Consider the following 16,326-nt stretch of genomic DNA (forward strand, 5'->3'; position numbering starts at 1 on the left):
AAATGCAACGTTATTCTTGAATGTTGTAATGTTTTTACCTGGACATATTGAATGTTTGAGCTTTTTAAAAGATTACCATGGTGTCTGACTCCTACTATTCACAGAAAGGGTCAGTTCAGTTCAAATATTTCAAGATGATAAGATGGGTCTACTTGTGCAGTTTAGAAAACTTTATGTCCCACAATTTCACTCTTTGTAAAAGGCGTACAATAAATTCTTATTGAATTATGAGAGGTATTTAAAAATAGGAGGGCAAGGGGATGGATAATTTTACATAATCGTACACATTCCAAGAAACAAATAAGGACGCCTCCAGAGTGTGTTTGTGTGTGCGTGCAGAGAAAATCAATAACCTTGTAGTAAACGAGTGTTGACAAGTTGATAAAATGTTTAGGCTTAAATTAAAGAGCTACTGTGGCTTCGAAAAGAAAACACTACCGGAAATACAGTAGGACATAATAGGTTTATGTTGTGGTAAAAACCACTGTCTAATTCAGTGGCCGGTTACATGGAAAGGCGTCAAAACAATGTGTCAAAAACATGACACATGGCTTTTGTTCAGGGTTTCTCTTCTTGTTTTTGAGTTGTATGTCTACTTTGCCATTCCCTGGAAGAATTAGTCACACCTGTTTTCTCTTGTCCCATGTGTCACCTGTGGCTCCTTTTTTTTTTACTTTTGTTTATGTTGTAGTTTTTGTTGCTTTTACCTGACAATGAAACTCTGTTGACTGCTCTGCGCGCAATAAGATTTTATTCCATTTTTGGAGGAGGACTTTTGTTGTAGACATTAAGCTGAAATCACTTATTTTCTCAAGTTTCAGCCAGAAAATATGCTACCCTCCTGAAAAGGAATCAGTGATTTCAGGTTGAGAGAATAGCTTCAGGAATATCTTTTTAATTTTAACTTTTACAATTGTCCTTTTACATTACATTACATGTCATTTAGCAGACGCTTTTATCCAAAGCGACTTACAAAAGTGCATTTAAACATTTGGGTACATATAAGAGCTAGAAGTAACACATAGGTTATGTCTATTTTGCTTGTTTTTATTTAGTTGTCTTGCTTTGGCCCTGTTTAAGTTCATCTTACCTCCTGTGTTTTCCCTCTGGAATGATTATCTGCCCCTCCCTGACGTGATTCACCTGTGTCTAATGAGTTTCACCTGTGTTTGATTGCCCCTGCCTCCCTAGTGTATTCAGTCTCAGTGCTTCCCAATGTGTTTGAGTGTTCATCCTGTTCTGTTTCCATGTTTGAATGTATTTTAATCCCAGGGTTTTCCTTACACCATCTCTTTCTGTCTTGGAAGTGTGTCGTTTATTTTATCAAAGACTGATTTGTTAATTACACAGTCCTGCATTCGGGTCCTTCCTCTTTGCAATCCTGACACGGATGGTTGGAGAATAGAACACAGATATGTATCACACAGCACCAGAATAGACCAACTGTAGGAAAAAAAACTTGCAACAGTTTGCAGAATCACACCTCGACTGTGAATCTCTCACCTCCCCCTGCTAACACCCTACCGACTTTTCCAAGCTACCCCACAACAAAGAAAGAGTCGCTTTCACTTAGACAAGTGAGATGGAAACATAACAGACGTCATCTCCTGATGAAGTTTGCCATTAATGTGAAACTGTTTCATGTGGATGTGAATATGAGATCCAGAATCTATTTTCCACAGGCGGGTTTGATTATTATTTGGAATGTCTTTGCTTTGGATGTGTTCCTCACTTCCACAAAAGTAATGTACGACTAAATGAATGCTGACTCCAGTACACACTGCACCATGTGAGGACAAAGATGGAAAGTGACAAACTGAGTCACCCACTGACCATATCTTTGCACAAACAAGACTGGACATAGGAGGAACACAATGAGCAACAAGGAATGAAGAACAACAAATGGCTCTCCAGGCTGTATGTGCAATTAAGGGGAAAAGACAAGAATAGTGTTTCGCTCCATTAGAGCTACACTTGAGGCGGGGAAATGCTCGTGTTTGTAACCACTGTCATTACAAGAGAAAACAGTCAAGCAAATGACTGGATGACCTTCATATATAGCAAGTGATAGCCATAAAAAAGCCCTCTTAAGCGCACTGAACAGTAACGAGAGAAATGATTATTCACTGTATATCCCAAAGTAAATATCTGTATTGTAATACTTCAGAAACAATCAGCTTGGCTTATCGGAATGTTCTCAAACTCCTCTTGATCAAATGTTATCCATGCCTTGTCTAATTTGTGCCAACATATTTATTTACAAATATTTGTTGTTTCATTCATATTTTTGTATGTCACTCTCACAACAACGACAAAGCAAAACATTTGCACATTAAGCCAAACAAAATGAAAAATGCAAATAAGGATTACGCTTATACTGCTTTTTTGAGGGAGAGAATAAGTGGTCCTAGAATCATTCCTTGAGGTACACCACACATTATGTTTGCTGTTCTGAAATGCAAAAACAGATGTTCTTGTTCGTAGTTTATGTCGAATTACCAACATGTTTGTAAGTGAATTTCCATACGTGTATGAAATGAAAAACACAAAAACAGTCGACAATAACACGAAACACTGGCATTTATTATAGTCTAGAGTTGGTTCCCTTCATGCACCTTGAGAGATTTCCCTCTTCGACTTCCTTTCCCAGTGTTGAGCATCAGTGCTTTCATGTGTCGATGGAAGGTTTCAGGCCAGAGGAGCCAACTAACCTTGACCGACAGAGTCTGCATTAATGCACGGCTCTGCATGTATAACGGTCATTAAAGGAGCTGACACATGTTCAGATCTCCTCTTCCTCTTTGCTGTCAGCCCATGTGGAATAAATAAGCGACGTGCTTCATGGTGGGCTGAGCAATGTCAATGAAGGAACCAACGCAGACGATTCAAAAAGACATAAATGGCAAGTAAGGGTCCGGGCTGCTGTCACTGAAGCTGCAAGCAGCAGAAGACGTCATTACCCTCCAGCAAGTTATAATGATCACTCCTTGTTTCTCATCTCGCCTTGAAGCGGTGGCTCCACTTCAAACTGTGCCAGTGAGGTCCCAAACGCGATGAGGGATTAATTTGATTTACATGCTCACTAACAAGGATGTAATGTAAATTGACAGTGGAATAGTGTTACTGTGCCTGTTACGTGCTGCAGTGGGTTCAGTGTCATGGGTGCAGCAAGAGGGGAGTTATGAATAGCAGAGTTCTCTGAATTAAACATGAGCTTATACTTGACTTGGCAAAGCTTGAATGATGTTGTTAGGCTTTAGTTGCTGTTTTTAGCTCTCATGATTCTATATTTAGAGTTTCCACTGCAGCATAAACTGATTCAGAAAAACCTCTAAAGGCTATTAATGCATGTGCCTATAGTGTACATGGCATCATACGCATTCATGAGTTACACACGTGAAGCAGCAGCCGAGAGGCGGCTTTGTGAATGGCTTGTGTGCACAGTGCACTAACACAGTCAATGGCAACAGCACAGTGTGAATGGAGGAGTAGAAGAGCAGGTTATAAGGTATAAATACATACAGCAGTGTACACACCTACAATCATAACAAAAAGTCATGTTTGTCAGGTTTTACAAAGGTGTGTACAGCAGAGACAACACAAACACACACTGGTGCACCGTACAGAGTCAATGTTTACTCTTCTACAAACTTACAAGTTCAAATGATTCTATTTCAGTTTGAAATTTTAGTATCATTCATCATCAAACTTGGATCGATGTCAGTAAAAGTGCCTCAACCCAAAAATTCTATGACACATACAGTTATTATTTCTCTTCCCTGTGTAATTGAGTGCTACCTAAATGGTTGAACCAGTTAGACTCTCATGTTTCACAGGAACAAGTCTGAAGACCTGTTTGCAAAACTCCCCGTCTGTCAAAATCCCTGAGTACTGAATAACTGCTGGAAAAAATGTTGCCATATAACTTTTGGTGCAGTTAATCAAGGTGCACACGAGTCTTTGCTAACCCAGTAAAATCAGCTAAAACTGATCATTTTACATTCACTTTTTCTGCAAAAGATCCCCATTAAAATACAATAGTGGACATAGTCAACATGTACACAGTCTATGTTTGTGAATTTAGTTTATATACATCCACATAAAGACTAAATTTACTTGGACATGTGAATCTACACTGTAGAGACACAATGAGGTAATTTCCATACATAAGGTCCACAGTGAGTGTAAATATATAATAAACAATGTCATTTTTCTACATTTTCTAAACAACTAACTGTTTTTGTTTTACTAAGATCTAACTATTGAATAATGAATGAACCTATATGAACTACTGGATCAAGTTCTAATATAAAGTCTCTGTAAGATATTATCAACACATCCCCTTAAACAAAACTTCACATTAGGGCTGGTCAATTCAGTAACACTATATATTGTCATATACTTTCTTCAATAGCAATATAACAAAGGTTCAATATATATGTCGATTAGGGTTGAAACAATTACTGTTCAACTAATAACAACTAATAACAACTGATAATCAATCAATCGATTGAAAAACCTGTTTTCTTTGGTCCATATAACAAAGAAATCATTAAAACTGAATTTTATTATTTTTGGTTTGTGCCCAAAAATAATTAAACATCATCATTTCCAGGTTTTTGAGAAAGACTGATCAACATTTTTCCACATTTTCTCACATGGACCAAGCGATTACTCAGTTAATCGAGAAAATAATCGATGACAGAAAACAAAACAAACACACTTGGAGACATATAATTATATAAGATTAATGAAATATCTCTCTTTTTAATGAGTGTTTGTTTTCTGTCCATAAAGACATTTAAAACCACAGTTAAGTGGTTTCTTCTACTCTCATGCAGAAGCGGAGATCAATCCTTATTTGTGAAAATGAACGACGACAGATTTGAAAATGTTTCATCACGACAAACTTTTTTTTGCCATATCACCCAGTCCTACTTCATATCAACTAAAGCACTCTGAGCTTCTCTCCCTTTCCTCACCCTCTAACACAATCAGACATGGTAAATAGGATTGATTATTCAAGAGGTCAGGTGACCTGCATACTGAACAATGATGTTCAAAGTGAATGCATGCTGCAACCTCCTTTACAAAGTCCATTCAAAAATAAAGACAAAAATAAACTCTTTGCATCCAACAGTGCAATAATGCTCTTTACGTATGGCAGATTTCCCAGTGCTGACTAAAGATGAAATCTACAAAATGATTTTTGGCGAAAGGGTTCAATCTAATATCCTTCAAGGTCATTGACTATATCATTTGTACAATACGTTCATATTCAATTATTTATTCCTTTTCAACTTATTTATTGTCGTTTGATCCTGTTTTAGATTTTGTCAAATAATACACACATTCTCTTTACCATATGTGAAAACACAGTATGCTATGGTTCGAATGAGCTCATTCTTTGACCACAGGAACTTCACGCTGCCCGCCTTCCACATGTGGCCGTGAGAACGAGCGGATGAGGATTTATTTTTCCTGAAAAACCTCAGGAAATGGACTCAAATACTGTCCATTCATGAGAAACATACTTCAAATGGTGTCGAAATCCCCAAATCCTATTTTAAGGAATGTGACATGATAAAAGAAATGTGCCAGGACAGACACGATAAGTAGAACAGTATGGTAGTGTAGATCACATGCTGACGGGGCGGAAACAGGATGAACATAAATTATTCTTTATGACTTGATTATTGGGAGTCTGAGTCTGTTTTTACGTACACTGTGTGTGCAAGATGTGGGAATGTGAAATCCAAAATGATCATAAAATCATATTTATTTACTTATTTACTGGTTTATTATATATTGGTGATAGAATAGGCTGCCTATTTCACAAGATCACATGAGACAGTTGAGCATAATTCAGGCTAATCAATCCATCACATACATCTTGACATTGAGGGACCACTTGGTATTGAGGCAGATCGGTCAAATAAAATAAGACAAATGTGATTTTAAAATCAGAATTGATGATCAAATGTCTGTGTCTACACTACACACAGCCACAATAATCAGCCTTCGTTTGGTTAATCATGCTCTAAAAATGCTTAAATAAAGAGCTGCACACATAAGAAATAAACCTAAATATTCTGGTTTCTGTCAGAAAAAAACAAATGTGTTAGCCAACCTAAATGAGGGGAGAAAATCTTCTCTGATGCCTACAAAGACTAGAAAATGATGAGTTTTAATGGCAGTAATAGACTAGTTTTTGGAGGGTGGCAGGGCTGGGGCTCGTGTTTTTGCTGACCAATGACCAAAGATAGTTTTAAACGGATAGAAAATAAAGTAGGCACAGGTTATTAAAATCCTCACATTTCTGTCCTCTCATGATATGAGCACAGTTACACACTTGATTTATGCACAACAGATGACCCGAGGCCATCTCTCCATCTCTGAAGCTCTCTGCCAATGTTTTTCATTGCTTTTACTGTCTGACTCTTTTTTAACCTTGATCTTTTTCTTCTGTTTCTCTTTTCTTTGGAGTGTTTTTTGTTGGTATTGGCTGCAGGCCTACTGTCTGTGCTCTGATTGGTCAAATCCTCCCATGGTGCTACGATGGAGTTGTGAGGCTGTGAACAAAAGGACAAAAGGAGGTGCAGACGGCAGAAGTGTTGGTGATTGACATTGTGCTGAAAGGTTTTTATGAAATTATTTTTTCAATAATGCCAAAGGAATCTTGCCTACTGTGCCTCAGTGTTGGACGTTTTGCTTCAGTATATGGGTGGATATCATTCCAAGGCACATAACTAAAATGCTGAGCCACATTATATTGGTTCAACCTCTTATATCAGCACCATATCTTTGTAAAAAATCAATTATATTATCCGTATGCTGGGGCCAGACTCCAGGCTAAAGTTACAGAGACACTGGCTCCTGTTAGTCCCCTGTAGACCAGTCACTGAGCCCCAGTGTCTTTCTGACAGAAACAAAAGCTGCATCATGAGGTGGTGACAGAAATAATTAAACCCAGTGGAGACTGGCATGTTGTGATGGTCTGAATCTCAGCAGGACTGATCGCTTGGCTGTTGTGGACGTTCTGTTCGGGTCACAAAGCCAACATGACTTGCAAATCTATTTTCTTATCCCACCTTTTCACTAACAATGTCTCTGATCAATTCAATTGATCGAGGTGCCGATTTCCTTTCATCAATGATGGCAGTGATTCTGATTATGACATTTAGCTGATGACATTCGTACTGAAAGCCTTTTAGATTCTGAGACCGGTGAACTCCGACATCAGTCAATCCTGCCTGTCACTGTGACCCATGCAGGGTGAAAGTCATCAGTCTGGCTCGTCGTCACTGATTTTCTGTCGTACCTATGGAGTTGAAGCATCATGCCATAACTGATGTATATGAGAGAAAAGGGGAACCCTAATCTGTGCAGTGGGCAAAATGCCACAGTGTGTTGGCGTGCTGTGCTGCCTTGTTGCCTGTGACCGTGGTGTGGAGACAAGGAGTCGGAACCAGTCCAAGAAAACTCACAGCCACAGGGGCTGAGGCAAATGATGTCTTCAAACAATGCTTTGGAGTCGGAAGATAAATAAATATCGTCAGGTTAGATCGAACCAAATTACCAGAGATAGGTAGTGAGGCTTTTCCGGTCCTGTGTAGACTAAACTCCTGAGTGTGACAAAACAGACCAGCATACAAGATCAAAACATAGAGACAGTTATATACTGGCTGATTCAATATAACATTTATGTTACTAAGAAGCCACAGTGAGATTAAAATCTCTTTTTCTCACCAAGACAGAGTCACTTAGCAGATGTACCCCTTTCACAAATTACACCAATAGGCACATACAGTATAGGATGAAGAACAAAGCACAAGGCATAAATAACTTCCAGTTAATAACAAAGCAACTGCAGCTCTCACTAACTACTTTATGTATGTTTAAAAAAAATCATTTAAAAGGATGAGAATGACTGTTGTACATGTTAAGAAAGGAGTTTCATTATCCCAAGAGAGAAGTGTCTCTCACAAACACGCACACACCCTGTTGTTTATCATACAAATAACTAAACCCACATGACGTTTATCCCAGCTTCAATCCAACCAGTGAATTCATCAGATGCAGGCGTAGGCAGAAGCCAACAGCATTCTCGTGGGACTGAGGGGGGATTTATGGGATGTAGGCAGCAGGGTGGGTAATATACGCAGTACTCTCTCACACCAGCACCAAGCATAAAATATTCATTTCATATATCTCTGCTATTCTCATACTCTGTGCAGGTAAAACAACATTTCCTTTTTAAAGGTGGTTTATCAAATTGCTTACTCATCCAAGGGGTTTTCATAATGTGAAAAGTGTGATTTACTGTGCAAGTTGGACAGATATACTATTGGTTTACTGGCACTGTTTATTATGTTATCAGTTTACTATGACTATAACTGGGGAGGCAAACACTTTCAAGGGACTTCATATTCCCAGTGAATGATAGAGAATGGGATTAGTAAGACTAATAATCATGAGAATGATGAGGATAGCACCTGCACATGCATCAGACTGGGTGTGATGCTTTACACCACAAGCTCACACTCAAACATGATGACGGCTTTGATAAGTCCAGTGTTTAGACAAGAGGGTCTTTTTTTAGGCTCTGAGCAATGCCGTGCACTTGCTTACTAGAAATGATGGTAGCAGGTAGTAGCTCATGTTTATGTCACCACAGTGTGCAAACTGAAATTACTCACACAAGAGATCTTTGGGCTCCACCCTGTGGTGACAAACTGTATCATATACCTGTCAGTGGCTCATTTATCATCCACAGCTATGGTGGTTTTATTCTTACTACTGGCTACACTGCACATATTTCTCTGTACACACTTCACTATTTAAGAAAACACAGTTGCCACAACAGCTGTCAGAGTGGACTTAAACAGGAGGAAGGAGGCAGATACATTCCCTTTAAGACAATTTGCTCTCTCATCATCACCCTCTTCCTCACATATATTTCTGACACTGGTATAGTCAAATTAGATTAAGATGGAGTGAGAGATAGAGTGACTCTTATTAAAAAAAGTTATTTGTTTCATTTTCTATGTAAACTGGTCAAAATCCCTCAGCTCCACTCCGTTCTCATACCCTGGCATATACAGTAGAACGGGATCACCAGCTCTGGTGGTGCACATACAATAGTTTGAGAACCATGGCTTTAAACCATACAACTATATATCATATATATTTGGATGTGATATCAACAGCTGTGATGAACTGCATATTAGCAACGTGAAGTTTATCAAATAATTCACACAAGACCATCAGCTCCACATTATTTAGCAGCTTTCCATTTTCATGTCTGTGGCAACATTGACACGCTCCACACAGAGTGACACATATTGAGTCACAACTTAGCAGGTGAGGTTGGACAATTATGCAGCATGAGATTTTCCTGTGGAGGGCAGCATTGCACCTCTTTGTGTACAGCCTGCCAGGAATGATTGGAAGAGTAAAGTCATACAAGTTACACCATTTTGAATACCACCACAAAAGTAGGTGAGACTATATCGTTCTTGTAATTACTCAAAAGCCCACAGGGGGGCGATATTGAATGCACACTGGGGATCTAAATCATAGCACCTATTTTTTTTGTTTACAACCATGAGACTAATAATTTGCCTATGTCAAATTTGAATGTAATTTTTATAAGGTGAATTAAATTTTCTTTTTAGATTTATGTATGTAAACTCGCAAAAGTCACAGACTGATATATTTCACAGCACCTTGGTTCATTTGTATTATATAAACTAAAGTGGATGGGCACTTCAACAAATTATTTAAAACCAGCAGTGGTCTTCTAGCATTTAAGACTAAGTCACAAAAACAGAGCCAAGAGTTTGCTAATAAAAGCCTGTTTAATATTTTTCATAAAAAATAAACCATTAAAGTAAGCAAAAAAAAGGAGGGGAAAAACACAGAAGGAATGGAAATTCCTGCCACAAGGCCTCGGTGATGAACAGAACTGTGCTAAATCCAGAATGACACCAAATAAGAGTTCAACTGAGAACACAACATGAAGGGAACTTATGACATCTGAATTCTATCATGATTTATAACTGATTGAATTCAAATTTAAGCAAAATCATAATCCGAGAAGATTCCAACTCCAGAGGATCGACAACATAAAAAAAACGAGGCAGTCATCTTTATTACGAGGTGTCCATCGAAGCTGTTTCTGAAATGCAAGAACAGAATTGAAATGCATTATTTTACAATATATAATGTACGAGTCATTATTTAGTTTCACTGATCATCTTACAATTCACATACTAAGAATGGAATGGAGCGTTTAGACAATGTGATGTATTGTTGACATTTTGATTGAACTGATAAGAGACCAAGGATGAACTCACGTGTTTCATTAAAGAGGAAGGAATCCTGATACTCCTTCATGTATTGAGAGGATCTGGCCTCATCCAGGAACAAAGAGTAGACCCGCTTAATGTCGTCCACCTGCACTTCTGTCCCCTGGAGAAGCCACAACACAAAGATTACCTCAGCAAGAAGGCAACTAGCAATCAGGAATACATGGGGTTTAACTGTAGTTTTACAGCAGGCAGGATGTTGCTTCCAAATATCTTCAAAAGAAGAAATATAAGTATATCATGTAATATTTCTTTGAAACTGAAGGAGCTGAGGACAGAAAAACATAACCCCAAAACATTACTATTTTAGCATCTTACTCATGAAATAACAGTTTTTTAGAAATCCTGCCACTTGCAGCGTGACGTCTACGTTCAGCAATTAAACTGACTGAGCTTACCTTGCGTTTGCGACACACCAGTCCTGCAGTGCTGATCAGCTGAATGGCGTAACGCAGTGATGTCTCCATACCAATGCGAGTCAGGACAGTGTGAGCTTCCTCGCTCAGCTCCACATCCTCCTCCTCACACCTGAAATAAACATCCAGGTTTTACTTCATTTCTATTCAGCAGAGATGGAAACAAAGTTTGATGGTGGGATGATGAGAGCAGACTCTCACCGGATCTTGAGGATCTGCCTCGTCTCTTTCTCGGTGTATGGCGAGGTGGCGATGATGAGCAGGCGATCCAGCAGGTCGATGGGGATTCCATGAGGGCTCTGGTAGTTTGTGCCACGGATACTGAACAGGAGGAGGTTCAGGATTATGGGATGACACTTTACTTCTTATACTCAATATTTTTTTATGTAGTATTGAATAATCTATCAAAAGCCAACATAAAATAAAGATTTTTGTGACAATTTGTGAAAATTCTAGATATGAGTTGAAGACAGATGTAAACAATACCGAGTGATGCCTCTGTTGGTGGCCATAATGAGAACAGGGGACAGGTCACTCTCGAGGGCACGGTTCAGGAAAGAAAAGCACTCCATATCCAGCATATGGACCTCGTCAATAAATAACACCTGGAGCCACAGACATGGAAAATCAGTCATGTGCTAATCACACAGATGAAACACACACACGCGCACGCACGCACACACACTTACACACTTGGACCTACCCCTGGAATGATCTCTGCTTTTCCCTCTTCCCTCCACTCGCACACTTTAGCATTAATCTGCTCACGGACTTCCGACTTTATCTCTCCTGTGTCTCCGGAGAAAAGAGCCAGGAATCCTTGTGTACGGCTGTTGATGACGTCGATCTCATGGAGGGACACGGTGTGGACCACCTCTTTCCTCTTCTGCAGCTCTCCCTCTGGACACTGTACAAACTGTGTCTGCAAAGGCACATTTCAAAAAGAATGGACCCTGTTACAGTACCTATTGTTGAAGCTTCAGCTCGTGGATTTTTTTCCACCATTTTCTAATGCATTTTAAAAATGTATGCATTCATGCACAATTCAAATTGCAATTCAAATAGAAAACATTTAAAGTATACTTAAGCTAAATAGTGTAATGAGGTTACTGGCTCCAGTCACATTAAAAAAAGACATACATACAAAGCACCCAAACCACCCGTGCTATTCCCTACAAAAACAGTTATTTTTCAGACAAAAATCATAATCATCTTCACCTTTTATTTGCAAAAACAAATTGCTTGAGTGCAAGTTCTGTCAAAAAACTGTGTTGACTACACCAGTCATCTATTGTTGCACACACACAGGGAGTAGTGTACAGGAATTATTTTAAAGGGGTTTTCTTTGAAGGCTTTATACCTATAGCAATTATGATTATGCATTGTCTTTCATTGGCTTTGACCAAGACGTCATCCATGCTTGGGTGCGAGTTCTGGCATTGCAGATAGAAAACACAGGTTTACCAGGCGGACATTGGGGAAGTTAAAAGTCCAAGGCACAGACATACAAAATGTCTATGCCATGTCTATACAAGACATTTAGTTGCTCTCCAAAGAGTTTAGTGATGCGTCAGCATACCTGAGCTCCCATGGCATCATAGTCTCTGGCTCTGGTGAAGGAGCGGCCCAGTTTGCTGATCTTTCCAGTGGCTTTGTCAATGGTAATAACATCTCTGAAAGATATCAGTATAAAAAGTTATTTAAATTAAAAACGACTGAATCACAGACCCAAAAGTTGTGAAACTGGAGGTTGCATACTGATCTTTTAAATATACATAAAGTGGGGATTGACTTACCCTGCTTGAACCTTCTCTTTACTAAGGCTTTCAATCATCTTGTTGCCTAAATCATATATTGTTTCCATCTCAGTAGTCTTTAGAGTCAGCTTTCCTACCTTGGCACCCTGATAGAAAATAAATACTGTCAGTAACATGATAATCCAAAAAGATTGTTTGTTCAAATATTTTCCAAAGCAGGCAAGTGTGTAAACCGCCTACCGTTCCAGTGGCTGGTCTATCAATCTGGATTTCCACCACCTCTCCTTCAATAATCTCTGTTTCTTCTCTGTAAACAAAAACAAAAATAATTCAACAGCAATTTATTTAAAATAATAAGAATTATGATTTATGATTACTGTGTTTCACTCACTTAATCCTCACTCCAATGGCTTTTCTAAAAGCTTGACTGAGTGCCTCGGTTTTGCTCATCTCAAGAGAGAAGATCTCACTACCAGCCAAGGCTGTGAAAGGTGTATCAGAGCCAAGAGACTGGGCGATGCCTGCATAAACAAGAACATTCCAAATGAACCCACACAATTGAACCAACATCAATTAATCTGTGAACAGGGATTCTTAATTCAAAGATATTCAATATAACTGAAGATAAAAAAGCATCTGCCAAATGACATGTAAAGATATTAACAAATTAATTCAAAGCAACAATATTACTTCCATGATGACAAACTGACACTGCAGTCTGGAGAGTTTCCTGTGTGACACTTACCCATAGCAATGGCAGTCTTTCCTGTGCCAGGCTGGCCAGCAATCAGGACTGCCCTGCCAGCGATTTGGCCATCTTTGATCATCTCCAGAATGACCCCAGCAGCTCGACGGGAGGCCAGCTGGCCAACCATCCCCTGAGATACCTGCAGGTGAACAGAAACAAGATGAGTCCAAATTCAAGACATATTGTTGCACATCACCTTTTCCCTTTGTTGTATTCCAACATAGACTTTAAATTCAGAACATTCCTGCTTAGACTAACCTTGACTACACTAAATAAACTGAAATTCAAATCCACAAATGTTATGAGACAATCATTAACTCTACCTGTCTCGGCTCCAAAGCATCATCCAAACCAAGGCCTCGGATGTGAGAGTGTGCACCTGAACAAAAGATACAAGTGGTGAGAGTCAAGTCTAGTTCTAAATTGGAAAGGCTACCTATTTTCACATCAAGTTATTATTCATCTATATCCACTGACAGCTTTGCTATTATTAAATGTTATATATGTTGTTGTAAGACATGTCTTACCAATTCTCTCAATCCGCATTATATCGCGAACCTCTGGAACCTTTGTAGTCGCCATCTGCATTGAGGGATAAGAAGCCAACTTGTTTTTTTTTTTTCTGGATGAATTAAACTCAATTCAATTCATTTCAATTGAAACCAGCAGTGACAGCAAACACTCATCACAATTTTTTCTACCTTTCACAATCTCTGTATTTAAAACATAGCTAAGCAAGAGCCGCAACCACCTGTAAACATGTCATGTATTAAACCAACCAATTTATTTTTTTGAACAACACTCAAAAGACGTTGGTGACCTAGAAAAACCTGTCCTGTCCACCCGGTTGTCATAGAGACAGACAACACGACTGGTCCGACCGTTGTGTTACCTATGTACCTGTGGTCAATTATTTGTAATAAACGTAAAATGTATTAATAACAAAACACTGGCGTGTCTGCAATCTCAACGTGACTTAAATGGTCTATGGAAGCCAAACTCTGAGCTCCATCTTCTCAACAGCATTAGTATAACGAAACGCAATGCTAACGCTAGCTAATGTTGTGTTAGCATACAAGCTAGGTCCATTCATCAGTTTCTGTCTTTTGTAAGAACTCTTACACCCCAATGTTGACGTAAAGATGCCACTCGTGTGAGGATTAGCCAATATGTTCGTACACTATCAAAATGTACAGGATTATGTGATTTTCCGTTAAAAGTACACTCACCTCTGCAGCCACACTTGTGAAAATGTGAGAATGCGGCGCTTCTTTCTGAAGGTGCGCAGTGTAAATGTGTCCGGAGAGAAACGAGTTGTTTCTCTATGTGCAAAAATGTGTTCCGGTTTACCCTCTGTGGACATGGCGGCAACAGAGAAAAGACAGGTAAAATGTTGAATAATTGTTAAATTACTCGGCAAGTCAAACCGTCATACAACCATACATTCAGAATACTATAACCCTGTTGCTTTTGAGCAGTGTTATTCTCCAATTAAAACTACCTGTATCTGGAAACTGACGAAAAGGGGTAAAACGATAGGTATATTATGTTACATGTTTTACAAGGAAAAGCAGTTGGGAATATTGATAACAGTAAATAAGGCATATCCACATTAGCTCTTTTCTTCTTGTATCCATAGTATTCCGTAGCTGTCCTTTTATTTTTTCATGATAATGATAACTAAGATACTCACACCGTTGCCTTTGATCTCTGTTAATTTTTATCTGAACCTGTAAAAATGGTCGCTGTGCAAAGATAGCAGATACATTTATTTTATTTTTTTTACCATACTAGCCCTATTTAAGTTTTTAATTAATGTATTATCCGTTCGTTCATTCATTCATTTACTGTCTCTCAAACAGTGAAACCTCTTGCCACTCAGTCTCCCAGGACTGATTTTGTGGTAATGACAGGCTCGCCAAGTACTACACATGTTTCTCCACTAGAGGGAGCATGGATTCTGGGGAATATAGGTATGTATGCCTACGAAAAACAACAATATTACAACAACAACTCTAACTTTTAGATGCTTCTTATATCCGTTTTTTCCTAATTTTTTTAATCAAATTTATTTAATGACAACCAACCTCAATACCATCCTTAACAAATTTTAGTGAAATCAGAAAAGAAAGACCAGGCCCAATATTTTGAGTTTGTTTTATTTAATATGCCTTTTTCTATGCCTACTGATTGTGGTTAAAACTTAGTAGTGATCCCCAGCTCCTGTTAATGGTTGGCAACCACTGTATATAATTTTATCACACGTTAAAAATCAGATGTTTACTGTCTCAAATATATGGGATTTGAGAGATATTTGTTTGTCTCGTTTTTCCTGGTTAAATAGTGGCAAAAACTTAGTAGTTTAAGCCTGAAGGTGTTTTTCCATTCTGGGAAAACTGGAAAAAGTTTAGAAAATATTTAAATAAAGGTTTCCAGGATACTAGGGGGAGACTTTCATATCCTTTATGTAATATCCACAATGTTTTTCCTTCAGGCCACAGTTTTAGGATTCCACAATCTACTTTACTCATACAGGGACAGGAGGGCGATACTGGAAGTTACAAACTGTTCCCAGAAGTAGTTGTTTGCCATTGTCAAGTTGTGAAGTGTTATCACTATCATTTGTTTGAAAAAAAAAAAAAAAAAAAAAACAGGATTTGTCAATAGACATGCTCAAGTGCCTCCCTGAATTTTATATCTTGTATCTTGAGTTGTTTTCATAAAGAAAACTATCACCTGAATCCAGATCTTTAATGAATAACTAGATGATAACGATCTGTACTATTACACTGGGCCATACCTTAGTTAAGCATAGCACAAACTACGAAAGCTGCTGCCTGGCGAGTTTCGACCATGCGTTAATTCAGGAGCTCTCGGTTACACCTCACCTATTTCTGTACAGTTTCTCCCAAATCTCTCAGACTTCCACAAAACCAACACTGCTGTTCACTCTCAAAGCACCAGTCATAACACACGCTGTCCACCTTTGTCTCTCAAATTGATTAATGAACAAAAATTAATATTATGTCAACAAT

At 38.6% G+C, this 16,326-nt stretch overlaps 1 protein-coding gene across 1 annotated transcript; it reads right to left on the reverse strand.

The window, feature by feature from the left end:
- Positions 1-9,840: 9,840 nt before the first annotated feature.
- ruvbl2 (RuvB-like AAA ATPase 2) lies at positions 9,841-14,581 on the reverse strand. Its single transcript, XM_044041314.1, has 14 exons — positions 14,521-14,581; positions 13,819-13,873; positions 13,615-13,670; positions 13,289-13,430; positions 12,935-13,064; positions 12,784-12,850; positions 12,583-12,689; positions 12,366-12,459; positions 11,490-11,708; positions 11,273-11,391; positions 10,988-11,107; positions 10,769-10,898; positions 10,359-10,473; positions 9,841-10,180 (listed from the first exon to the last, which is right to left on the reverse strand). Exons 2-14 carry the CDS (start codon positions 13,871-13,873, stop codon positions 10,155-10,157), a joined length of 1,380 nt encoding a protein of 459 aa, XP_043897249.1. The 5' UTR covers positions 14,521-14,581; the 3' UTR covers positions 9,841-10,154.
- Between the last annotated feature and the right edge of the window lie 1,745 nt (positions 14,582-16,326).

This window comes from Solea senegalensis, linkage group LG13 (genome assembly GCF_019176455.1).
Source record: "Solea senegalensis isolate Sse05_10M linkage group LG13, IFAPA_SoseM_1, whole genome shotgun sequence".
NCBI classification, from domain to species: Eukaryota; Metazoa; Chordata; class Actinopteri; order Pleuronectiformes; family Soleidae; genus Solea; species Solea senegalensis.

What these genes read in the sequence shown, in the direction of transcription:
- ruvbl2 (XM_044041314.1), bottom strand. Translation starts at nt 13,873, where the DNA reads ATGGCGACTACAAAGGTTCCAGAGGTTCGCGATATAATGCGGATTGAG. An exon ending in ATGATGCCATGGGAGCTCAG is followed by an intron (nt 11,709 to 12,365) that starts GTATGCTGACGC and finishes GTGCCTTTGCAG; the next exon opens with ACACAGTTTGTACAGTGTCC. An exon ending in ACCAACAGAGGCATCACTCG is followed by an intron (nt 11,108 to 11,272) that starts GTATTGTTTACA and finishes CCTCCTGTTCAG; the next exon opens with TATCCGTGGCACAAACTACC.